Source organism: Siphateles boraxobius, unplaced genomic scaffold (genome assembly GCF_051911475.1).
Source record: "Siphateles boraxobius isolate OS27281-9 unplaced genomic scaffold, OSU_SipBor_1 6, whole genome shotgun sequence".
Lineage (NCBI taxonomy): Eukaryota > Metazoa > Chordata > Actinopteri > Cypriniformes > Leuciscidae > Siphateles > Siphateles boraxobius.
Window position 1 is genome coordinate 18,967,334 of NW_027509186.1, and position 25,974 is coordinate 18,993,307.

Consider the following 25,974-nt stretch of genomic DNA (forward strand, 5'->3'; position numbering starts at 1 on the left):
AAATATATATAGTACAAGCATCTCTGGTCTATTTTTGAATGCTACGGGAAATAACTTCCTATTACTGTAGAAGCATAACAAAAACAAGACAGAACACACTGACACTGGCTTCTTGAATCTTTTCTCTGGCAGCTCACCATCCTGCTCTGCCTCCGACTGTAGCTCAGAGGTGTTGCAGCCGGTCTCATATTGAGTCATAAGCCCTAATGGCGTCTTTGTAGTTGTCTAAAATTGAATTTTAAAATGAACATGAGTTTCAAATTAGCTGTAGAGCTGCAGAGAATATTATTATTATTGATGATGATGGTGATTATTATTATTATTATTATTATCTTTATTTAACCAGGTTGGTCTCATTGAGAACACAAAATACAAGAGAGACCTGGCCACGAATAGCATCAGTAGATATAAATGGAATATTTTAAACAATGGAAGGCAAAGACAATTTCATGTGCATTTTCAGAACATAGAAATAATACGTTATTTCAAGTAGAAGTAGAAGCAACCATGAAATTATTTTTAAACAGGAATTTTATGAATTGGCATACCACAAGTTCTGACGACCTTAACATCATATCTTGGCCAGTTTGGCTCATGCTTCTCCTCGTTAGCAGCGGCCCTTTTCACACGTTCAGTGCTCTTAAAGCTGGGCCAGTACACCATCCTGTCATCATACCAGTCAACTGGCACAACAGCAATGTCCTCGCTCGCTTGAAATTCAATAAGATGAAAAGGCATCCTTAATGTAGACAGAAAGAAATGGGGTATTTATTAATCATCAAAAAAGAAATAACATGGACTAAAGCATGCAAAAGTGTACAGTGTATACAAATAAGCTAGTAAGATGGGCTTAAAGTTAACTTGAATGGTGCCCCAAGGTGGGAAGATGTATAAGGAAGGAAAATGTACAGGTCATAATAGTTAGGTAGAGCTTTAGCACAACCGTAAAGTAGGGTACTATTGCAATTTTTTGGCAGAATGTGTTGGGGTGTTGTTTCATAATCTCAAAAAAATCATTGCATAATGCTAATAATTTAGTGGACAGTCCATGGTATTGAGAAAGGTGGGACATGTATCAAATTGGATGTTAAATTCAGCATAAAATATCATTTCCCCTGGCATTTTGAGGGATAATAAGTCATCTCATATATTGAAAACATGAAATTATGGGTGTAGTGTATGGAAAAAAACAACTTTGTGAAATACTTACAGCAAGTTTTCATCCAGAGTAATGGAAGTCATAGTCTGAAGTCAGTAGTCAACTATATTATTAGAGTTTTTAACTTGAACTGATTGTTTAAACTGATTGATTGATTGAACTGATTTGTGTTTTTTTCATTTAGTGGAGGGGTATGGCCAAGAAATCATCCCTGTATGGCAAGGCTACACATTTCTGTCGCAGCGCTGACACCTCAACCGACTTCAGCTCGTCAGATGCATTGTTTCTAATGTTGTACTTAAATAAATACATTGTTGAATGGTGGTGTTGTCTGTTTCATTGCCACAAACTAGACAAGAACAGAGAAATAGAGCAACATTGAAAATTTGGGATGCACTTCTTGATTCGGCCCCATGAGGTCTAGATTTACATTGAAAATTAATGTTTAAAAAAATCTCTCAATCCAGGCGGGACGTGTTTTTTGTGGCCTATCTGCTTGGAAATTTCCTTTGTTTGTTTGAAAATAATTATATTAAGTAATTATATTAAGTTCAGCGAAAAATCAGCAGCTGGCAGCAGTCGGTCATACCTGCCAATAAAACCGGACATCAGTTGCCGTTAATAACCAGAAGTCGGAGGTGGATGCCGCTTTTAGCCAGGCAAATAAGTTATTATATCAATATACAATTTTAGTACTTATTTAAATAAAATAGGCATACTTCTATTAGTCATTATTTTATATTATTTGATTAAAAAAGGTTGATCAAATATAAATCAAGTAACGAAGATCATCGACATAATACAAAAAAATAACATTAAGCTACACTTGAAATTATGAATTTGTATGTGTATAAATATAATTTATGAATGAGTGTACATGTTTGTTAAATAATGAAATGCCTAGTATGACGTAATCAAATTGTATATTCATTAAATATACATAAACATTATTTTAACTTAAATAATAAAAGTCCTGTCTAAAAGAAAAAAGAGAACATTTTGTCTCATCAATGTCCTTTATTTAAAATCATATTTTGCTATCATTTAAGTTAGGTTTACATTTGCAGTACTTAAATACATTCTTGTCTTGGTTTAATAAAGGAGCTGTAACTTTTGAAACAGGCTTGGTATTTGTTGTTCTGAAATCAAAATGATCAACAACAATCCTGAACTAGATAGTAAAGTTCGTAGACAAATAAGTTGGCTTGAAAAAGCCTAGCCAGAAAGCTTGAAAATGTTCTAGCATGGTTTAACATGATTAACCATGTTTCTAGTATGGTTTACTAGGTATCGCCCGCGCCACCATTGACCATTTGCTTGCTGTCGCTTGACTTCCAGTTACATGTGGGTCCCCACTCACACGTGGGTCCCGTGAAATATGACAGCTAACTTAGTTTATTGGAAAATAGTATTTGTGGACACTGAATTAGATGAATTCAGTGTTTATCAGACCCCAGGCGACTCAAGAAGTGAATGATGTCCCTGGTCACTAAAGACCCATGGTATGTATAGCCGGAGTAGTATAAAACTAAATCCCCACCTAACAGATTTGGTTCTTGGACTTATTTATAAAAACATAAAAGGAATATTCCTAGGCTAGAACATAATTCACAACAAATTTGCACCAATACCACATTTACCTCAAAGACACTGGGAGCAGCACATTTCAACAGAAACAAAGTCTGAGAAACTATCTGCTGACACTTTATTCATTTATAATTGAAAACAGCATGGTGTGCCCTCAGATAAAGGAACTACTGTGAAGTCAATTAATTAAAGAACAAGAGCGGGCACTGTGTTGCCATGGCAACAAAAGACAAATAGCAAACGATTATGAGAGTGAAAGATTCTCTGGCTGCTGTAATATCAATCAGGTAGCGTAGTGCAACCAGCCGCTCCACACTGGAAAAATGAGAGATGAGGGGCATAGAGAAAAATTCCAGTACATGATGTCTTCATTTTTCAAATTAGAATAAATGTAACAAAAGATTGAGCATTAATAGGCTAGTTTTACAATCCATGCTTAATATGAAATTGAAAAAATACTAAATTAGTAATAGCAATTGTAGGCAGACTGCATGCAGAAAATAAAGATAACAAAGAATCCGAAACTTGGAGCCTGTTGCCAGGAGAGAGTTTTTATTTCTCAATTAACCACAGCTGAATTATTACTGAATGTCATGTGGTCCATGAAAGTCAGGTGAAACTGTAACTTATAAGAGCACAGAACATTTCAAGAGTTAGATACTTATCCAACATCACAAACATGAGGATAGTGCTTAGAAATCTGCTAACCTGACCCATCTGTATTATGAGTGGTATACTTAAAGTGCATAGTTATCATTCTTTTTAAATTAGGCTGTGCATCATATGGAACTACATCTAGATGATTTGGAGCTCAAATGCGATTAAACTCTATTCTTCTTCATTTATACAGCACCGTTCAAAAGTTTGGGGTCGGTAAGATTTGTAAATGTTTTTGAAAGAAGTCTGTTATGCTCACCAAGGCTGTATTTATTTGACCAAAAACGCAGAAAAACATTAATATTGTGAAATATTACAAATTAAAATAAGTTTCCTATTTTACTATATTATAACATGTAATTTATTCCTTTGATCAAAACTGAATTTTCAGCATCATTGCTTCAGTCTGCAGTGTCACATGATCCTTCAGAAATCATTCTAATATGCTGATTTGCTGGTCAAGAACATCATCAATGTTAAAAATAGTGCTGCTTAATATGTTCTGTGGAAATCATGATACGTTTTTAGGATGCTAGGATATATGAAAAAGAACAGCATTTCTTTGAAATAGTAAAGAATTATTATTGTTACAAAAGATTTCTGTCACTTTTGATCAATTTAATGCATCGTTGCTGAAATAAACCCTTTTTTTTATCTCACTTCATACCTTTGAACGGTAGTACATATGTTATATAATAAAAATAATAATAAAAATACCAACAATAATAGGCAGTTTCTCTGGGCATAAATAATACCTTTTCAGGGAATAACACAATTGTTATTTTCCAATCTGTCATGACAAGAGTGAAAGGATGCTGCACAGTGAAAAAGTGATGATAAATATTTAAAATAAAATAAAAAATAAAACTATTTAACAGGTCAATTGGACACTGTATAGTGCTTTCCCGAGCTTTCTCCACTTATCTTCCTCTAGATTTATGGTTGCTTTTGAAGTCTGTAATGCTGGGAAGTTTCTTGAGTCCAAAAACAACCAAGCAAATATCTTTTCCTGAGACAAATTTCATCTCACAAAACTTGGCCCATATCTGTGCATAAGAGAGGATACGGCTCAATCTCTGACAAAGTACTTCAGCTAAATATGAATTTCAGATAATCCTTGGTTACAAAAGGTCTGTTTATCTAATGTTCATGTGACGACGCAATGCGCTCTTTCTCTTGGTCCTCCAACGCACTTCCCTCTTCCTCCATCAGGCACTTTGATTCATTCTCTTCCTGTTCAACCTTTCCAGACAGAGGTTTCTCAACCATTTCCTCTCTCACCCAGTCTAATATATCAGGATCTGATTCCTTTGTTGCCTCTTCAGCAAGTGAGTAGATCTTATTTGGATTGAGACTGGTATGTTTCTTCGGGAATAACCCAAAGTCTGTAAAATCTTTAGGGAAGTCCTTCCTGGCTTTGTCTTTGAGTATTGGGTCAATCAAAGCTACTGGTGATCCATTGACCAGACAACCGAGAGAGTCCCTTGTCTCCTCAGTGTTTTGTTGCGGTAGCACTTCAGTGACATCGTACAAATGTAGTTTGTTCTGCTGAAGAGCCGAGGAATACTGAAGCGAAAATTCTGGATGAGAAGCATCGGAGGCCGCAGTGCCCGGCTTATTCGCACAAGTACTTTTCCGGTTGCCTTTCATCATTCCAATGACTTCATAACGGAAGCTAGATATGTCCTGCTTCAGCTCCTGTTGAAGTGATGACAGTTCACAATTACTTGTGTCTCTTAATCGAATTGCTTATTTCAAGGTGCAGTTTTTCATTTAAAAAGTTTCTCGCAGTGACTAGTATTTTGATAACCATGTTAAAACTGTTTATTTAAATTATAAGAAGACTGATTTGAATGTACATGTGTACTAATTTGATACAGGAAAGAAAAAAATTCATTTAGAATTTATTCATCCAAAGTGGGGTCACCTCATGGTGGCTGCCATGTAGAAATCACATGACCCGCCACATACAACTTTATCTCATAATTGTATTGCAATTGTATCTCTTTATTATCTCCTTCTACTATTAGACACTTGCAAACTACATTAATCAAGAGTCATATCATATAGGGGTACTTCTACAGTGGGACTGATAACTTAAAACTTTTGCTGTGATGTAATGCTGTGATGTAATGCTTCATCCACACCAATAAGTGTCAGAATAAAATGATATAGGCTATATATATATATATATATATATATATATATATATGGTTTCACTTTATTTTAATGGTCCCTTTAACACATTCTGTTGACTAAAGTAACATTGCACCAACTAACTTGTTGGTAATAGACTGGTAGGGTTAGAATAAGTAGACATGTAGTTGCAAGTTACTTATAGTCAACAGAATGTTCAGAGTAAAGTGTTACTATATTTTTTTTTACTAAGTTATTTGTAGACAAATAATTTTCCAATGCTTACTTTAAAATTCTCCTCTGTGAGACCCTCCTCAGTCTTGGCGTCTCGAATCATGGCAGCCACATATCGTTTTACTAAGTTTCTCAAGACTTCCTGCATTTAGGGAAATAGCAGAACAACTAACTGGCAGAACAATGACAAAGAAATCAAATCATGGACAAAGAACTGTACAGTGAAACAGTTTTTAAATATTTTTTTGTGTGGAAAATTACCTGGTATTGGTGGTTGAGTCTCACATTTTCAGCAGCTCTTCTCTGAAGGAACAAAAGAAAGGATATTTGTAATACATTAATTCTCTCTGTCCCCAACAATATCAAAGTATCTGCTGATTCAAAGACAACCAAGCACACTAGACATCTTATGACACATATTTAGTTGTAATGAAATTCCCCTTAAGCTATTACATAATATTAACCTTTTCACTAAAATTTTAAGAAAATTCACATTTCTGTGATTCTGTGAAAATTTAAGACCAAAGAAGAAGAGACATAAAATAAACAGTTTTTCACAGAGTCTCACCCCTATTGTCCCAAATGTCTCAGTCCTCTTTGACCTCCTCTTGAACACATTCACCTTAATCCATGTAATCAGGTAACATATGGATTTGGGACTGGGGATAATGTTGAAGGGAGGTGGCAGGGTGCCTCCTTCCTCAAAATAACTCATCCATAATTTAGTTCTGGCAAATTTCCATTCAATATCAGCATGGTCCTTCAGAAAAGCCAGAACACATAAATATGAGAAATTTACATAGTCACTTTTGTATGAAAGCATCTGCTGTGAACAACAAGGTATCGCACACTTTACCATAATTTTTTTTAACAAAACAGTGATTTCTGGCAAATGTAAAAACCTTTTCCCACCAAAAGTGAAATAATAAGCCTCAGGCTGAAGGAAATGCAAATTCACGTGTGTACAGTAGAGGCCGCAGCTCAAGCAAACCTTTCAGCTGTGCAGCCATTCTGGTTAAAGGAACACTTTTTTTTTTTTAGGACTTTAGCTTATTCAACGTATCCCCCAGAGCTAGATAAGTCCATACATACATTTTTCATATCCGTGCGTGCTGTAAGTCTGTTTGACGCACCCACCGCTAGCCTAGCACAAAGACTGGATGTAAATGGATAAAGCTAGCATACTAATACCTAAAAGTGACAAAATAACGCCAACATTTTCCTATTTACATGTTGTGATTTGTATAGTCACAGTGTGTACAAATAACAAGGTAATATGAGACACAGCCACTTTTTAAACGTTTAAATACTGGGAACTATTTTCTCAGAAGGCGAAGCACTGCAACTTGGGCGGAGTGATTACCGCAGCACCCGAGAAGCGCCGTGGTGAGGAGCAGAGAGTTCGCTCAGAGTTGGAGTGATAGAGTCAGCAATTACTAGTAAATGCAAAGTTTACAATCATGGGTGTTCGCTGTATTGTGAAGAGCTGCGACAATAAACAGGGGAGACCAGGTAATACCATGATGTTTCATAGAATTCCAACCAAAAACGCTTACCTGATGAACCAATGGCTAACTTACTTGCTCTGGATAATATTCCAAACACACCTGTAGACATCAAGGACTATTTCGTTTGCTCAGAACATTTCACTGAGGACGACTTTTTTGAAAAAAAAATGCAATTTGCCACACGGACCATGAAACGTGTGCTGAAGGATACGGCCATCTCATAGTAAATTCAGGACAAAGTTGATCACCTGCGGCCGCGGTAACTTAAGTGTTCCGTTATGTTTTTAGATGACTAGCCTACTGTTACAGTGCCATTAGCTAGATGTAATGTAACCTTAGTGACACTATTACATGAATAGGGTGCTCACTACTATTACAGGCATGTGCGCATATTTCGTGTATTGACAAACTGTATGGAATGGCTATACTACAATTACATTGATCTATGCATGATGATTATTACGAAATCACGTACTTGGTGGACAGCGATCCATTATGTTTACTCGGCATGGGGCGTTTCTTCCAGTTGATCGTCTCACAACAGGAAAAAAAAACAATCGACAACTGCCGGGTGTAGTAGGGCAGCGAAATCTTCTGTGGTACTGACGCAAAGATTTTCATTGTCATTAAGCCTTAACATCGATGGCAATACCCGGTCCCATTCACTACAACAAAGGCACTCGGTTTCTGTCGGCATAGGTTGGCATGTTCCACATTTACACCACCAGTCAGTGTTCGTTCTGATTCTCTTCTCGACCTCAGTCTGTTCGGCATCTTGCCTACCAGCTTCCAAAGTTGGTAACTCCTCATCTGTGTATTCTGGCTCAAAACGATATGGTTCTGGATCTTGGTTTGATACCAAATAAAACTCCTCTGACAATTCCTCAAAGTCAGCCATGACACGAATCACGTTCGTCACTAGCTAGTAAGTCACGTTGGTTTTGTTGACAGAACACTTCTCGGGTGCTGCGGTAATCACTCAAGCAGTGCTTCGCCTTCTGAGAAAATAGTTTCCAGTATTTAAACGTTTAAAAAGTGGCTGTGTCTCATATTACCTTGTTATTTGTAAACACTGTGACTATACAAATCACAACATGTAAATAGGAAAATGTTGGCGTTATTTTGTCACTTATTGGGATTAGTATGCTAGCTGTATCCATTTACATCCAGTCATTGTGCTAAGCTAGGCTAGCGGTGGGTGCGTCAAACAGCACGCACGGATATGAAAAAGGTATGTATGGACTTATCTAACTCTGGGGGATACGTTGAATAAGCTAAAGTCCCAAAAAGTCAAAGTGTTCCTTTAACGGAAGAATAGGATGCAGGAGAAAAAAAGTTTAACACTTACTTTACCAATAAAAACAAAAAAAGGTTGGCTTATGGTTTAACTGAATCATCGAAGGTCAGAAGCAAGTACATTGGTCAATAAAGTGAGATTAAATGCATAAAAATGTATGTTTTATTTAACATATTTAGTTATTGGAGGTTTGCATATATTCTGATTCTGCATTTCACAGATTTTATTCATTTTGAGGAATATTGAATCTTTTTCGTGCAAGTGAGATGAGTAAATGCGAGCTCACATTTAGTCTAGAACTACAATAACCATCCTGTTTACACACAAAGCCTCTGCACTCCAATTGGTCTCAAGTTATTGTTTTTAACCCCTCAGAAACTAGGCAAATCTATGATTTTGACCTGGGATCTATAGATCTATCTATTGCTCCCCAGGTACGGAACTTAGGTGTGATTTTAGATAGCTCCCTTAAATTGGATAAACAAATTAGTGCTGACATCAGACCTAGCTTTTTCTATCTTCGCTCTATAGCGAAAATTAAATCTCATCTCCCTAAAAGCTCGTTGAGATTTGCGATCCATGCTCTTATCACCTCGCGCCTGGACTATTGTAATCTAATTTATTTCAGTGTATCAAAGTCCCAAACGGCCCACCTACAGATTTTTCAAAACGCTGTAGTGAGATTTCTTATGGGAAAAAGGAAATTTGACCATGTCACCCCCCTGCTGAGATCCCTTCACTGGCTACAGATAAATTTTAAAATTGAATATAAAATTTGAATACTGGTGTATAAATCTTTAAATGATTTAGCACCTTCTTATCTATCTGATTTACTTCATTTCTACTCTCCCACAAGAAGTCTTAGATCTGAAACGAAACTTCTTCTTCAGATACCTAAAACCCGGCTAAAATCAATGGGAGACCGAGCTTTTGAAGTGGCTGGTCCCACACTCTGGAATAAGCTCCCACTTTATATTAGACTAGAGCAACTTCCTCTCTGTCTGAATTTAAGTCTTGTCTTAAAACCTACTTTCGGTCGCTTTTAGCTTAGAATGATTATTCTGCTCTAAACTGCTTGTCATTATTTATGTCTCTAAATTGCATTAGTTTTGTACAGCACTTTGGTCGGCCAGTGGCACATTTTTAAATGTGCTTTATAAATAAACTGAAACTGAAACATGGGGACAAGAGAGCTGTCAGTCAATAAATGGGAAAACAAAGTAACTTGCATTAATTATTTGAAAAAGTGACTCAGATATTTTGAAGTAAATTTAAAAAGTAACAGATATTTTGTTGTAAATTTTGAAAGTAATGCATTACTTTACTAGTTACTTGAAAAAGTAATCTGACTACGTAACAAGTTACTTGTAATGAGTTACCCCCAACACTGTTTATAGTTCACTTTCTGTAAATATTTAATATGGTATTTCACATTATTTCTGAATATAACAATAAAATGTGACAAACACTGATGCGACTTACTGTATTTGTGCAATTTTGACCCAGTTTTTCAGAAAATGCGGTATATGTAATATGCAACAATTACCAAGAGTAGGACATTATGAAGATATGTCTACAAGTGCTCAGGTCAAACCTCAGAAAGGACTTACAGCAATATGTTGATATGAATTGTTCATCATGGCAATAAGCATATTGAGGAGGACCACCAAGGAGATGACGTTATAGGTCCCAAACATTGTGGCACCCACAAATTCTGTGAACTTGTGGTCAGCTTGGACATTAGTCACATACAGACTGATCAATCCAAAAATTGACCAAAACAAAGACTGCAAGGTCTCAAATAGCCTACAAAATGGAATACAAACAAAATTAGGAGGTGCAGCTGCAACTTATACACAACTTTTCAGCTGTCATTGTAACCTAGGGGCCGGAATGAGTAACCATTTAAGATTTAGCTGATTTATAAAAATAAAAATGCAGGTGTAGTAGACAGTGAAAATAGACAAATTATGTATTGAGATATGAGGTATTCGAAATTAAGATATTAGGCCTTTTCCAAGACTTACGTAGAGAAAGCATTGTTTTGACGTTCGCAGCGAATGCCTTTGCAGCTCATGCCATCACTAGTCTCGTAGTAGAAGTAAAGCTGATTGAGTCCATTAGCAAAGGCAAGCAACACCAGGCAGTAGATGAACAGGAACTTTAGGATGTCCAGGAGCATCCGCCCTAATGATATCTGCAAAGGACCTAGGTGAGAGTTGGCGGTGAAAAGCGAGATGAGGCGTAGAGAGCTGAAGATGTTGGCAATGGCAAACACTGCCTCAGCCACCAATGTGGGGTGCCACATTTCCCAGGTTTCCCTGGGTTTGCAACCACTGTACTGTTAGGAAAGAAAGAAGAGTAACTTACTCTTGTTCCATTCCCAAGTGATTCCCACCAGTGATTGTTGTGATGTAACATACCTTGACATATGCAACAATCTTCAGTGAGATGGTTGCAAGATACAAGGAATTCATCACAAAGTCCATAAGATTCCACCAGTCATGCATGTAATCTTGAAATCCACCATCCCACATCTGCTTGATCTCCGTCCAGATGAATCCTGCAAGAGCAGCCAAGAGATTTTGTTGGTTCATTTTCAAAGAACTTATTTGCTTTCTGGTCCAAGATGAATCTCGCAAATGTTGCATAGAGAACATATAATAAAACTGTAATTGTAAATTGTAATAATTTTTCACATTATTACTTTTTTACTTTATTTTGATCAAATAAATACAGCAAAACTTTTTAATAGTAGCATTAACCTTAAATAATGCTGTAAAATGTTAATGAATTAAACCTTATTATAAAGGGTATTATTATTATTATTAGTCACCCTTTCTTAATAATCCTATACATTTTTGGTACCTTTTTGGTATTTTTGCCTTTTAAAGTATTGAATCACAATTCTATCTGAAATTCTTTTAAACATACATAAACGTTTCGATGCACTAGTGTATACTAATACACAAACAAATACAGTAGCTCAGTTTAGGACCAGATTATGAAATCAATTCATAGGGATGTGGTGTTACCTAGAACCCAGGGTAGGATCATCCACTCCACCGTGGTGGGCTTTGGTCCTTGGCGATCAGGATTGTTAGAGACTATGTGCTGGGAGGCCAGAAGCAGGAGGAAGAGGAAGGTTAAATAAGAGGCGGTGTGGCAAATAAACTTGATGAAAGGCTTGCGGATGAAGAGGCCATAGCGGCTCTTGGGTGCCACCAGGTAACAGAGAGAGAGCAGGGGGAAAAGGAGGCCGATGAAGACACAGGTGATGAACTTGCCAGCCCAGTGACGTCTCCTCCAGCCAGGAAATTCATCATACCAGCGAGAGGCCAACAGCTGCTGGCAATTTGGCTGTGCTACAAACTGAAAGAGAAAAGGAGAATACAGGGAAATCATTCGTTACTATCCAAGTATGAACAGGTGGTCTGGGAAGCAAGCTGTCAGATTTCCCAGAATATTCCTTTTTACCATTTACGAGACTTACTAGAATTTTATGTCTGTGTACATATATTACTTTGGCATAGTTTTTTTAATGACATAGGAGCATTAACTTAAAGAAACATCATTACGCCATGTATTCCAGTCTAACTGAGCCATAAACTCTCAGTGAAATTAAATTACAGCACAAGCAAACTATACATCAGTGTTTTCAGCAGTTTGCCCAAAGCCAGACTCCAGGATATACCCATGTTAAGTGAGCATTAGTGTCTAATAAAGACAGAATGATGAAGTGAACATGAACAGTAAGGCAGGAGGTCTGAGTTTCTCATTTATTTCCCATTAGACTGTTGCTTCGTACTGCATGGCAGTCAAACACTTACACAAAGGTTTGTAACATGATTTTATAATCATATTTTTGTAGCCAAAAAAAAAACTAACAAAGCAGCCATTTTGATGCCAAGATCCAAAGGCATAGATGTTGTGAAACGCTTAAAATACTGTATTTTTCATATCCTTTATTAGACATTTTGTTCTCGGTAATACAAATTATAAATATTATATCTAAAATAAACACGAAAACCATAAAATACAGAAAAAATAAAACTAAACTACAGTTTAGTAAAATAACAGTAAAAAGTAAAAAATAACAAAAATGTAAATGTAAAACCAAAAGGACATTCTGAGAACAAAATATAAATAATAACTAAATAAAAAAATTATAATAACCCTTTGTAACACATCCACTGGCTGATGTGTTACAAGGATGAGGATGCAGAATGAATTAAGTAATTCAGTATATGACTAAGTAAGAACTATACTCTAAGCCATCTTCTCTAAGTTATAGTAAAGTTTTTCCTCAATCACTTGGACTCAATTCTCGAATACGATTTGTTTCTCTCTCAAAACAATAAGTTCAGATCTCTGAACAATTCGTTTATTGTTCACATCTGATTTGAATTTCTTATTTAGAATTGCATGTGTTTTGGCATATGCATGCAAAAGAGTCAGTACAATTAAGTGTCTACAATTTGCACAGTAACCAAATGCACATGGCTTGTTGATAAACTGATGAGTTATTCTCATTGAAACTGTCAAACTCTTCACAACTAAACATTCTTTCATTGTGTGAGCCATCACGTGCAAAATGACCCATTCAACAAATATTTCCAGGGAGAAAAAACATCTAAACATTTTGACCAGAGTGATGACAAAAACAAAGTTTATTTATGTGCCAATTTACTGACACAACAACTATTTGAAGCATGAATGAAATGTTTTGGTTGAGTAACTACATTTTGCAGACAAGCAATTAAAATCTGATGTTCCAGCAAACAGTTGTGACAATTGCACTTACAGTTTAGAGATCGTTAAAAAAGTTTTTTTTTTAAAATGTGCCAAAGCGCTTGACAAAATAAAAAGTTAAATAAGCTCATATTCTTTGCAATAATTGAGATATAAATTATCATAATTTTTTAATTATGTACTTGGCCCTGAAACTGCAACTTGCAGCCATACATTGACACTTGTTCTAGCTGCTTATTTGTTCTTCTCCCTCATCTCCTTCATCTTGTCTCCTGGGATCAGCCCAAAGCCATTATCAAAGCATCTTAAATGTCAAGCGGAAGTGGGAGGGCCCCTAACTAAATTACAAACAAATGCATCCTCATTACAGCAGAGCCAGTTGTTCTGAAGGCGATGAGGTCAAGTCTGAGATGAGTTTAAGTGTTTTCCATCAGGGCTGATTAGCACGGTACAATCTGTTCTCCAGATCAAATAAAGAACTCTGTCACGGGGCTGCTGTGCAATTGACAACAGCACCTTAATACACCTTAACGGGACAAATAGGGACGCCACTTCAAATAAAAAGAAACATGCTTAGCAAACACTGTCAGTCTGGAGTGGAACGTGTACTTTTTTACTGCTGCACTCTACAGCAACCAGTACATTTTTTTAGAAACATGCCAACTATACAGGACCAAGTTCATTTCTCCTTTTTCCATAATGAGGCTTTCAGAACTAAACTTAACGCCAACAGCTTGAAATATTCACATTACCGGAATATGAAAAGTGAGGAAAAAGTGACAAAATCTACATCACATGGCCTTTATGTGAGTTATGAACTATTTAAGCACAAAATGCTTTACCTCCACAAAACACATGCTACCATTTCCCACTCCATCAGATTCTTTACGGAGGTTTGATGTATAGACTCTTATCAGATCTTCTGCAGATGTAAGACCACCATGCCATCATGTTATACAAACTTTCAACATCTGGCACATGAAAGCCCATGTTCTTCTCAGCGCATGAACATCCTCCTGCGTACAAGTATAATTTCCATGCAAATCGGATACACTGCCGCACAATGCATGACATTCTGAAATAGATAGATTGATCGATCGATAGATAGCAAAGGTATTTTTTAATCCAAATCCTCAACTATTAGAATCTAATGATCAAAAATCTTTACATATGAGATAATACCTAACATGCGGCTTCTGATCTGATCTCTGATTTTACAGTGGATCTTCACATGCTTAATTGGAGACATTCTAGCAACATTTAGAATAATAAGATTAGTGCCAGTGTGACCGTCTCTGCCATTTCCAATGATTGTGTGACTACTGGAACAAATGACATTTCATCTGAACTGTGTCATGTCTAATATAATCACGGGTTGAGAAGAATATGACCAATGGATATTTATGCAACTCGCACTCAATATTAATGATTTTACTGCACTGAAACTATTGGCTGAGAACTCAGCTTTTTCCTGCAGAGCTGCTTTATAGCTGAAGTGAACTTGTTTCATGATGTACTTTACACAATGTACTTTATGAGAAAAATGACAGTTTACTGTTATCTTTTTTCAGAGCTGCTTTACAGCTCTCAATCTGTATTGTATAAAGCACTATATAAATAAAGGTGATTTGACTCCTAAAACTCCATAAAAATCCTAAAGTATTGGCAAAAGGCAGCAAAATAACTTTAGCAAAATGGCTGCAGGATATGTCACAAATTGCTGTGTTTAATATGTATATCATTTCTGTAATTTAATTTATACAGTAATACATTTGGAATTTATGATGCTTCATTTTCACATTGCATTTAAAAAAAATGACAAAGTAGCAGAAGGAATATAGTGAATATAGCTTCTGGATGTGGACTATTTTCGAACGAAGCAATGAAAAGTGAACAGACTTGATTCAAGAGGCAAAGTAATTAGTAGCTATATAAACCCACACTGCATGCTGAAAGTGAATATGACTCTTCACTCCTACACTGCAGTAAGTCATCACAGGTCAAAAGGGCATCTTTTATGAGATCTATACGCTGAGGATTGTGATGACTTTGTCAAGTGTGAAGAAAATTACCCGATTTTTAGTTCGGGCTAGTAACACTTCAGTGCTTTTAAATTAATGCATAATAGAGGCTTGCGTTTCATCTGGCATCCCTCAAGTATTGCTAAGAGGACCCTCTTAACATTAAAATACTGTATATGTGGGAGTTCATTTGTCCTTAGCTTAGTCAATCTTAGGAGAGTGTTAATCACAATCTGCAAGAAGTAATAAGCATTTTTTTATTTAATATTTAATTTAAGTGTTCATGATTTGTTATCACAACTTTTTATATTTTGTCAAATCAACTTGGATAATGTGTTTTAGATAACATAATATTTTGAGGGTTTTTTTGCATTAAACCAAATGTCCTTAATTGTATAACTCAATTTTAATTTCAACTTAATTCTATGGCAACCAGGTAACTCACTATTTTAAGTTGAACCAACAATATGTTTTACAGTGCATACCTGTAGAAAGCCCCAAAATATCTGGATATTTTAGTTACACATAAACATATGAATGTCACTGTATTTTATAACAAAATATCAATCCAATTAGCATTTAAAAAAATAAAAGCAAAACATCTAATAAAAGTAAGTTTCAGGTTTCTAAAAAAAAAAAAAGTGTCTCGCACGATAATGAATTGTACATTGGATGAAATTACAATATAAAATAGAAAAATATAAATCCTGCACACTAGGCTACTTAAGTTTGAATGGTCACAAAACTATATTTAAATGGGCAACATTTCTGTCAATTGACGTCAAGCAGGTTAAGAAAATATATATAAATGATCCTGAAACCAGTTACTATTAAAGCAAATGTAAAAAAATGTTTGGTGATGGGTTTGTGTTTGTTAATGCAACTTGGTTTATCCATTTTAGGTGTCCAAATACTTTTTGGACCATTGTAAGAAAATACCTCTTTTTGGCGGTATTTGATAGCCAATTTCAGGCGAGCCAGCTCATTATTGGCCTCATCCTGCAGCAGGTTGACATCATCACGGAAATTGAGGATCAACTCCAGCTCGCGTGAGGACCGGGTCTGGTCCAGGAGATCCTTCGCGAAGCATTTGCACTGACGGGAGAGCTCCTCGTATTCAGTTTTGAACTCGTTTTCCACTTTGCTGAGTTCCTGGAGCTCCCAGCTGAGTTGGAACGCAGTGAGGAAAGGATCCTCGCTGGATAGGGCAATGAGAGAGGGGCTGGCAAGGGCCTTGTAGATGTTCAGCCGGGAGCGCGAGTGTCGCAGACTGTCCACGTCCGAACTGGAGACGCACTCTATGCAGTTACAGCGCACCTCATGAGGCTGGGGGACCGACACACCTTTTTGCACCAACATCTTGATGATCTCGTAGTTGTTGGTGTGGGCAGCCAGGATGATGGGGGTGATGTCAGGAGTGAAGTCTGAGAACTGTTTATCGAGCAGGATGGGTGGTACCTGGTTAGAAATGGGAAAAGATGGATTAAATTAATCTGAAGAAACATATATTATGCACTGCATTTCACTATACAGCAGCCCAAAAAAATGAATCGCACATTTAGACAAAGTCACTTAAAATATCTGGATATCATTGGATTGCATTTGAAATATCAAATTATTGTATTAAATATGCTACAATTCTTTAAAATAAATGGGACTTTATTTGATATTTGTCATGACATTTTTAATTGTGAATTAAGTGTCCAAATACTGTTGTACACTGTATATGTTTGGTATAGGATTGAATTTGAAACCATTTTCACTCAGAAATTGCTAGTAAATTTCACAAATTATTGCAAAGAAATGGCAAGTAACACACTGAATTAAACATGAAATTTTGAAATAAAAAGACTGAAATAGTAATTTATTGTATAACCTACTCTTTTTTTATTTAACTTAAAAAAATCTCATTTTCACAGTTTACTGAAAAACTGAAATATTTATTAGTGACATTGTTCTATGCTACAGTATGAAATATTTGTAAAAATGCATATACTTGAATAAGCATTCAACAGGATTATTATTATAATTACTAAAACATTGTAAACAAAAAATGTAATAAAATATAAAAAAATCAGCTAGTTTAATTTTAGCTAGTTGCCAAAGCAACATGAAACTAATTGCATTTAGTTTAATTTGATGTACTAAAAAAATATTATGCATAACATTGAATGAGTATTCAACAGGGTTATTATTATTATTATGATTATTATTATAACTACAACAGAAAAGTAAAATAATATTTAATATAATACATAAAATAAAATAAAATATGAAAAAAGTATTTTATTTTAGCTAGTTGCCAAAGCAACATGAAACTAAATGCATTTAGTTTAACTTGATATACAAAAAAAAAAAACTAAAATGAAAATTAACAAAAACTATAGACATAAAAAAAAAATAAAAGGTACCAAAACACACAGCAAAAGTACTAAAACTTAATCTGAAATTAAAATGAAAACAGAAAATCTAAATAAAATCAAATTCAAAATATGAATAATAACTATAATAGTAGGGCTGCACAATTAATTGATAAAATATCACAATCTCTATTCAAACACCCATGCAATCTTATTCCTAAATGACAGCGAGAAGTACTGGGATAAAAGTTTATAGTTATAAGTTTATGCATAGTAATAAAACTAAAATAACAGAGCCTGTGTTGACAAGCGTTTCGTGATGAAAACAATTGTCTTAATGAGGATGCATTTGCTTTCCAATTGCCATCTCACTGTGAATAGCTGGAATAGCCACACTTGCCGGATAAAAACCTCACAATTACGCCCTTGTTATTATTCAGATCTCAAATGTGAAGGACAGCTATGAGAATGAACACTAAAGAATATTCCAATTGGGAGAGAAAAACAAATGCATAAATCATGAAGGGTATAAACCAATAGGAGCGTCCACTGTTGGTTCAATCATGATGAAATGGAAGCTACATTAAATGACCCAGACATTGCCAGGGAAAGGGTCTTTCCTGAAAATCCTCTGAGCACATGAGAAAAACGGTTGGGAGAGAGGCTACAGAGAGGCCTATGATCACTTTGAAGTAGCTACAGAGCTTCGGTAGCAGAGAAGAACTGTGTGAAATCTTGTCTGGAGTTTGGCGAGGTTTTTGCTTGAAAAGCATAATAATGACCCAGTTGCAAAGGGAGACAATTTTGTGAGCTATTCTAGCCAAAGCAATATGTGTGGCAAATCTAAAAGTGCCCACAACAACAAACAACAACAACACCTCCAATAAATTACGTTGGTTGAAGCACAACGCTGAAGAGATGCTATTCATCAGCAAGGATGGCAGACCTTATTAAAATAGAGGGAAGAATCATGAACGGCACAATATGAAAGGAAATAGAGCAATCTGTTTCGGTCTGAAGTTTGGGAGGAAGCTTATCTTCAGGACAATGATATGGACAAGGGCAAGGATAAATTAACATCATTAGCCTCTTAAGAAAAAGATACTGATCGTCCTAAAATGCTACAGTTTAAGAATTAATCCATACGCCTCATCCAACCATGAAGTACATGCAGTATTTGAATCCTCGTGCTCAAGAATAATCCATTATCCTTAGAAACTAGAGAAAAATCGGCCAAGAAGCCTGGCCAAAATCATATGTGAAATGCATGGACTGACATTAAAGTCTTAAATATGTCATCCTTGCCAAATGCAACACTAAAAAAGATTATAATAACCTATAAAACAAAAATAATCAGCCCATTACAGTGTTTTAGCTTTGATTATATAGAACCATATCTAGCTTTGAAATATTACAGAGATCAAAACATCTAATAAAGGACTTTTAATGCACTACAATGAGAGAGTTAGTTAAATATGTAGTTTAATTGCTGCACAGCTAACTTCATGAAACAAACTAACTTAGTTTTCAACCAAAAAACGGTTTTGGCAGTTCATTTACACGAAAGCGGCATTTTTGGGTGCCTGAAAATGCAAACTTTTGAAAACGGGTTTCAAAGTGCAAGTTTATGAAAATGATATCTTTATCATCTCCATGTCAAGTCAAGTCACCTTCATTTATATTCATTTATAAATGAAATACAAAAATGCGAATTTGTGAAACCAGTCTTCTGCAGTGTTTCTTTACAAAGTGACATCGCCAACTACTGGCCTGGCATGAATAATACAGCGTTTTTATTCATTTTTGCCAATCTGTGTGAATTGGGATCATTTTGACAAAGTTGTCAAAAAGCTTTTCTGTTTTTAGTACATCGTTCACGTGTAAACGCACCCTCACAAAAAAAAAAAAAAAAAATCCTACAGGTTTGGTGAACACTCCCCCCACCTGCCATTGGTCAGTCAGCACCAGATAGTCCCACCTCCAAACTTATGCCACTGGTTAAGCCATAATGATATTTTGAAATGCTCAAACTATAGCGCCAAATAGTTACACTTTTCACAGATACAGTAACAGTATATCAACCTGCTTGCTTATAAAACTTACAGGGGCTTGGAGAAAACATTGAGGTGTTGCAATCAATATATTACACATAATGAAAAGTATGACAGACAATGTCTACAGTATGAACATTCTAAACATAAACGAGGCACATGAAGGGAATTGAAGGACTGCAAATACCCTATTGCTTAAAGGTATAGCGGGGGATCTTTCCGAATTTGAGAAGACTCGCCCTCTCCAATTTTTTTAAAAATGCACATGCGCAACACTCTATTTGCTCCCGAGAGGGAACGCTTATTAATTTAAACGTGTTGAGTGACCGAGGACTCAAGACATGATATGCAATGGAGAAGTAGCTTGTTGCATTTGTGTAATAAATACTATGGTATACGAATTGTAATTATCGAAAATGAACACACAAGGTTTTAGAATATTTCAGCGTGATACCATTTACCATTTGGTCATAAGGCTACTTTAGACAAATTGAGATGTTTACCGTGTCTACGCGGTGCATGACTTGTGCCAGGGCTAGCATCGCTAATCACAGCTTACATTAACTTTTAGCAGTGATTTTAAATGGATTTCTCCAAATAGCATGACAAACTTTACCTGTCTAGTAGAATCTTCGCGACTGCGGCATCAGTGGGAAGCCCAACCTGTGCTTTTAGCGCACGCCAGCGTGTGAAATATTCACCCAAAATCACTCTGGTCTTGTTTCTATATTCTGCGGCCTTTCTCTTCTTATCATACACTTCATATACATTTTTTCTCTTTCGACCCTCAGCCATTTTCAAAGGAATGGCTGAAACCGTAACTCATCACACATAATACACCTGAAAGTGCGCATGCGCAGAAAGCCACTACATAGGGACGAGCCTTACGTAAACATATCACCAGAATGATTGACACTTAGGTGGACCAATAGTATAGGCTACCCACCCGGAAAAAGAAAATCCTCCGCTATACCTTTAAGTGGTAAGCATAAATCTCAGCTACATTCTTAGGAAATGTCTGGACTGTGTTTTATTACCGCCCAGCAATTATGTATTGAAAGCAATTACAAAATTAATGCATTTACAAAATTTGCAATTCATGGTTATATTAATAAAATTTATTTCAAGGTCAGAACACAAAAGAAGATATTTAGAAAAATGTTGCAGTTGTTTTGTTTTGACTGAAATTCAGTGGGATCAAAAATAAAAGGCTGACAGAATTTTCAACTATCCCTTTAAAGTAAAATCTGTAAAACCAGCTTATAGCCACTGCTTTAAAAACAGTGAAGTGGATAATATCTAATCCTTTAGTGGCAAGTGTTGATGCAGTTTAAACGAGGAGCTGCAAGATATACACTGCTACATGAAGTTCTGTGATCACACAACATTTGGGGGAGATGGATAAAAAAAATCAGTGAGAAACAAAGAAAGAAAGGGTGTGAAAGAAAAAAAATCAAGCAGCATGTGCTAGAAAAAGTGACTAAAAGTGAGAAAGAATAATGAGTTAGGAAGGAGTGAAGTGAGAGAAAATGAGTTGAGAGTTTATAAATTAAAGCCACATGAGAAGAAAAGGTGGGAATTGAAGGATTAGCACATTTCGACTGATATCTCCATCCTTTTCACAAGAGCTCCAAGCCCACGGTGACAACAGAAAAAGCTTGACTATTTGAGGAAGATAATGAAGGCTCCAGTTGGAGAGACGTGTTGAGGCTGGCAGCCATACTGATTATCTACTGCAATATGACGCTTTGAAGCTCATCCTTAACCACAATAGACCGGAAAGGGGAAGGGAAAAGAATTGGAAAAGTGGAGGGCTTGACTTGAAATGTCAGTAAGATGACAGTTCAAGTGAGCTTTGTGTTTAATAAGTGAAAAGAAGCCATTCTCATGATTCATTACTTACATTTCCAACAAAGCTGAGAGACGGGATTTTTTTTTTTCTTTAACTGCTAAAGATAAAAGACCCATTACCGCAGTATAATTTTTAATGACACCTGATCTGAGCAGTGCAACTCATTCCCAAACTGAAAAGAATGCTAAAAATGTCATTTCCATTTTTAAAATAATTGGACCTATTATCAGATGCTTTCAGTTGTGGAATAATTAATCATGGATGACAATATGCATGCAAAATAGACTGAACATGTTTTATTTTGCCTGAAACTGCATCAACATATAGCGTCTGTCAGTATCAGTCCAAGATCTTTGTGCAAAATAATAATAATAATAAATTACTCTGTTCACCTTAAGAACAAAAGAGAACACTTTTTTTCTGCCCACATACTATCCAGTTTGCTTATTTAATACTTGTTCAGAAATATTACTAGTTCCGTAAACAACTTGATAATATGATAAAGATCATATGCCACTAAGACAGAATCATATAATAATTTCGTCATCAGAATCATAATTTAGGAAATCAAAGCAAACAACCCGTGCCTGTGTACTCACTCGCCCTCTTGTGGTCTTTAGATATGCTGATTTAGTCATTTGCATATCAAAAAGTTCTATAAATGTGACATTAATAGACATAGACAGGAAGAGACACAGAGAAAAAAGAAAGAGAAAAGAAAAAGCACTCAGGAATTGCGGTAGGAAAGATCAGTGCAGCTGCTCTGGTGTATCCATGCCATCATTTATCTGAATCAGTGCCTCAGCATCCAGTATATTACTACTAGCCAATAAAGGAAAATTAAATCAAAGTTAAGAGGAGAGGACATACAAGTAAGGCCCAGCAAAGCTGAAAAGCAAACTTTTAGAAGAACAGTTATTAAGTCACATGCCTGAGTGTCTGAGCTTTTTTTTATAGCAGGCAGTTTTGTCCTCTGAAAAAAAGTTTCTGTTATTGTTGACATCACAGGTAGTGTGCCTGATTTTTGCCAGAAACTATTTTGCCAGAAATTCATCCATCACTTGGCAGAAGTTAACAAAATAAATTAAAAAAAAAAACAATTGTTGGCACCTGCTTAATTTGGCAAATAATTGTTTTGTGCAGACAGCATTACAAACCAAATATCAAAACCAAAATTGTCAATGTGTTTTCCTATTCATGTTAATATTTTGCATATTGTCGTTGCACAGTTAAAATAAAATGATATGCTTTATTTTAAAGACATTTGATTTTTTTAACAATAAGTTTTGAATAAACCTAGTTTCCACTAGTCAGGGACAGTGAACCACTTCAATCTTAAACCACTTCAAAGACTTTATGCACATTTTAAGTTATGTTATGAAATATTGTTATAGTTTTTCTGGAACATTAATTTGATTCTCAGTTAGATAGATAGGTCTTTGTGAGTTAGCAAACTATGAACTAGCAGACAAGTACTTTACACAAACCTGTTTCTCTCCACTGGGCTTCTTGTGATTCAAAAGGAGCTCCACGGCCCCCACCACCTCTTTACGGATGGCGTGGAGCAGAGCGTCCCCGACATACACGTTGAAGCTGAGGAGCAGCTCGATGATCTCCAAATTCTCATTCTCAATGGCAATGAGCAGCGCCGTGCGCCCCAGAGGATCGATGCAATTGATGTTGATCTTGAAGTAGATCTCCGCCTCCTCCAGCGATAGTTTCACGCTGGCGTAATCGCCCTTCTCCACGGCGCTGAGGTAGGACTTCTCCTGCCCCGAGAGCTCCGACTCGGCGCGAACTATCCGCAGCGGAATGCGGTCCCGGTACGAGGAGTTATCCGTTCTGCGGTAGTACAGCTGCGACATTGTGGCTCAATCCATCACAAAACAGGTGGAGAGCGAGGAGTAGAAGCAACCTAAAGACAAACACATTCGTGTATAAACCCTCGAATTGATGGTTTTATAATGACATTCTGTTGAAAATCCGTTTTAATCTGGTCTAAGGTGCAAGGTGATAGACCACACTAACCAGCAATAAAACATCTACCCGTTATTATTTTTTTAACATTGTAGCTGATTGATAGGAAGTCGTGCAAAAGGCTCGGCACATATTTACATACAACACTATTTGTATAGGAGTTATTAAATTGTAAGAATAAAAAGGAAATAAAACTTAAAGACACTTCAATATCAAAGTATACAACCCTGTACAGTCTGGCGGTGTGAAATAAAGCAAGAAATACGAATAGGAAGCTTTACTCTTCAAATTACGCATATTTTACGCAGACCTTACCAGCTCATGTTTTAGAGATTAAAAATGAAACAGTTCTTGGTTTGAACAGAAAACCACGACAAAATTGCCAAACAACACACCATGGTGAACTCAATATTACGCATGCGTACGCAGTGATATAGCATCATGAACTTCACAGCTTTCAATTTCAATTTCATCAAGAATCACGACTCAACTTTAAAAAGATCATGTGTAGGTGGATGCGTTAACATCACAATTCGCATTAAACACATGCGGTCAAACAACATGCACAGTTCAAAGCTTTGAATAATGCTGTGGCTACTGTTCTATAAGCTCAATGCAATACAAAATCCTAAAACTCACCTTGCTGTCAGAACAACTTTGATTCTCAGATGTATTTAGTTTATGCGGTCAACTTACCCGATTCATTAAAGAAAATACTTTTGGAGGAGTATTCCTACGACAACACGCGGAATGTTGCGCATGGTGACTGTGTTGTGCTGCCACGGCACCGACGCACCGCTGGAATCATGCTGGAATTGCAAATTCTTTACGCCCCAGTAGACGTCTGTCATTGTCCACAGTGCATAATATTAACATAAAGTTTCTTCTCTGTTATTTCAGTTCAACTGAGCCCAGTCTGACGTAGATGATGCTGAAAATTGGAACCTAATTAGTTAATTACGTAATGCTAGTGCTTCGTCAGAGAAAATGTATTAATGCAGTCTTACAAGCCGAGAAAAAAGTTGTCTTTTTTCGTAAATCACACAGCGGCGGTTTGTGCGCTCTTTGAAAGAGACTGCGCGTGCCAAGCTGCAAATACAATGTTTAGCTAAACAGTAAACATCACTAAACTTAATAGACTGGCATACCTGTTAGAATGTTAGGAAGACCGGTAGGTGTGTGGATTGTAAAGAATTCTGGATCCAATTTACAGATTTCAACGAACAGATAAACATATTTAAAACAAATGTGTGTATGTTGGTCGCGCTGTAGCCTATTTCGATTCAGTAAAAAAGAACCGACTCATATGAATCATTAGCTCGGGAATCTGACGACATTGGTCACACTAACCGACTCGTAAGGGTAATTTGTCTGGGAATCATGTTGAGGGCGCGTGCACGCAACAGGAAGTAAGTGCGCAAGACTGTCCTAAAGCGCAGTGCACTAGACATCATGCATCGTGAGCAGGAACTCGTGCCCGAAATCACGAGATGTCAAGGAAAACATACTGTAAGTTAAATTAATTAGCCAATTTATTACATATAATTTTTTAGTAAATTATAAAGTTTTACACATTTTAACACATTTTCATTTGCAACAGCTTTTTATCACTTAAGCCCCACAATTACTAAGTTGTGTTGTCTGTAGGCTACATGGGTTATACCTAACAGACATTTAGAAGTTTATTTTAAAATGCAAAGTATTGAAATACAAAATAAAGCACTGTGAAAACTTGCATTTTAAACTATGCCCTGGTTTCACAGACAAGGCTTAAACCTAGTCCCAGACTAAAATGCATGTTTGAGCTATTTCAACTGAAACCAACTTGCACTGACATATCTTAAAATATGTCACTGCCATTGTTTTGTCTCAAGAGATGCACATCAGTAATGTTTTTTCCCCCCCTAAGGCTTGTTTATAAAAGCTTCTTAAATGTCCTTATTGAACTTGGTCTAATCCTGGTTTAACCTAAGCCCTGTCTGTGAAACCGGGCCTATAAGTGTGTCCCATTAGGTAATCAAAAGTTCTACACACACTTGCAGTCTTCACGCCTTGAACACAATCAACCTGGTTGCGTTGTAGGCTGTTTTTAGACTGCATGTTTCGCTCTGTAGATTCAGGTTAAAAGGCTAGAGAACTGTGAGCACTTGTAAAACGGCAATTGCAACAAAGTTTTAAATTACTTGTTTAACAATTCCCGGACCAAATTATCCTCTCTTTCATAATTTACCATCAATGGGTCAAAGGAAAAATGGAGAAGGCATTCAGATGTATACATTCCCATATTCATACACACCTGCATACCTCAAAAATGTTATTCATCAAATTCAGTTTACTCAGTACATACATGTTTCCTGCTGCTTATTCAACACAAAATACTGAG

The 25,974-nt window shown here is 36.2% G+C and overlaps 1 protein-coding gene across 2 annotated transcripts; it reads right to left on the reverse strand.

Moving 5' to 3' along the window:
* Positions 1-3,270: 3,270 nt before the first annotated feature.
* trpc4b (transient receptor potential cation channel, subfamily C, member 4b) lies at positions 3,271-24,904 on the reverse strand. 2 transcript variants are annotated; one of them, XM_077208075.1, is made up of 11 exons: positions 24,740-24,904; positions 23,102-23,529; positions 16,291-16,809; positions 11,614-11,950; positions 11,002-11,141; positions 10,606-10,919; positions 10,189-10,384; positions 6,342-6,533; positions 6,035-6,076; positions 5,826-5,915; positions 3,271-5,101 (listed from the first exon to the last, which is right to left on the reverse strand). In XM_077208075.1, exons 2-11 carry the CDS (start codon positions 23,477-23,479, stop codon positions 4,544-4,546), a joined length of 2,766 nt encoding a protein of 921 aa, XP_077064190.1. In that variant the 5' UTR covers positions 23,480-23,529; positions 24,740-24,904; the 3' UTR covers positions 3,271-4,543. The 2 variants fall into 2 exon arrangements, with proteins under 2 accessions (XP_077064190.1, XP_077064189.1); XM_077208074.1 differs by lacking the exon at positions 24,740-24,904 and adding an exon at positions 24,288-24,509.
* Between the last annotated feature and the right edge of the window lie 1,070 nt (positions 24,905-25,974).

Excerpts from the sequence above, each read along its gene's own strand:
- trpc4b (XM_077208075.1), bottom strand. The coding sequence starts at position 23,479 with ATGTCGCAGCTGTACTACCGCAGAACGGATAACTCCTCGTACCGGGAC. Across the intron at positions 16,810-23,101 it reads AGCCCAGTGGAGAGAAACAG|GTACCACCCATCCTGCTCGA; the intron begins GTTTGTGTAAAG and ends ATTTCTAACCAG. Across the intron at positions 6,077-6,341 it reads AGACATTTGGGACAATAGGG|AGAAGAGCTGCTGAAAATGT; the intron begins GTGAGACTCTGT and ends TTGTTCCTTCAG.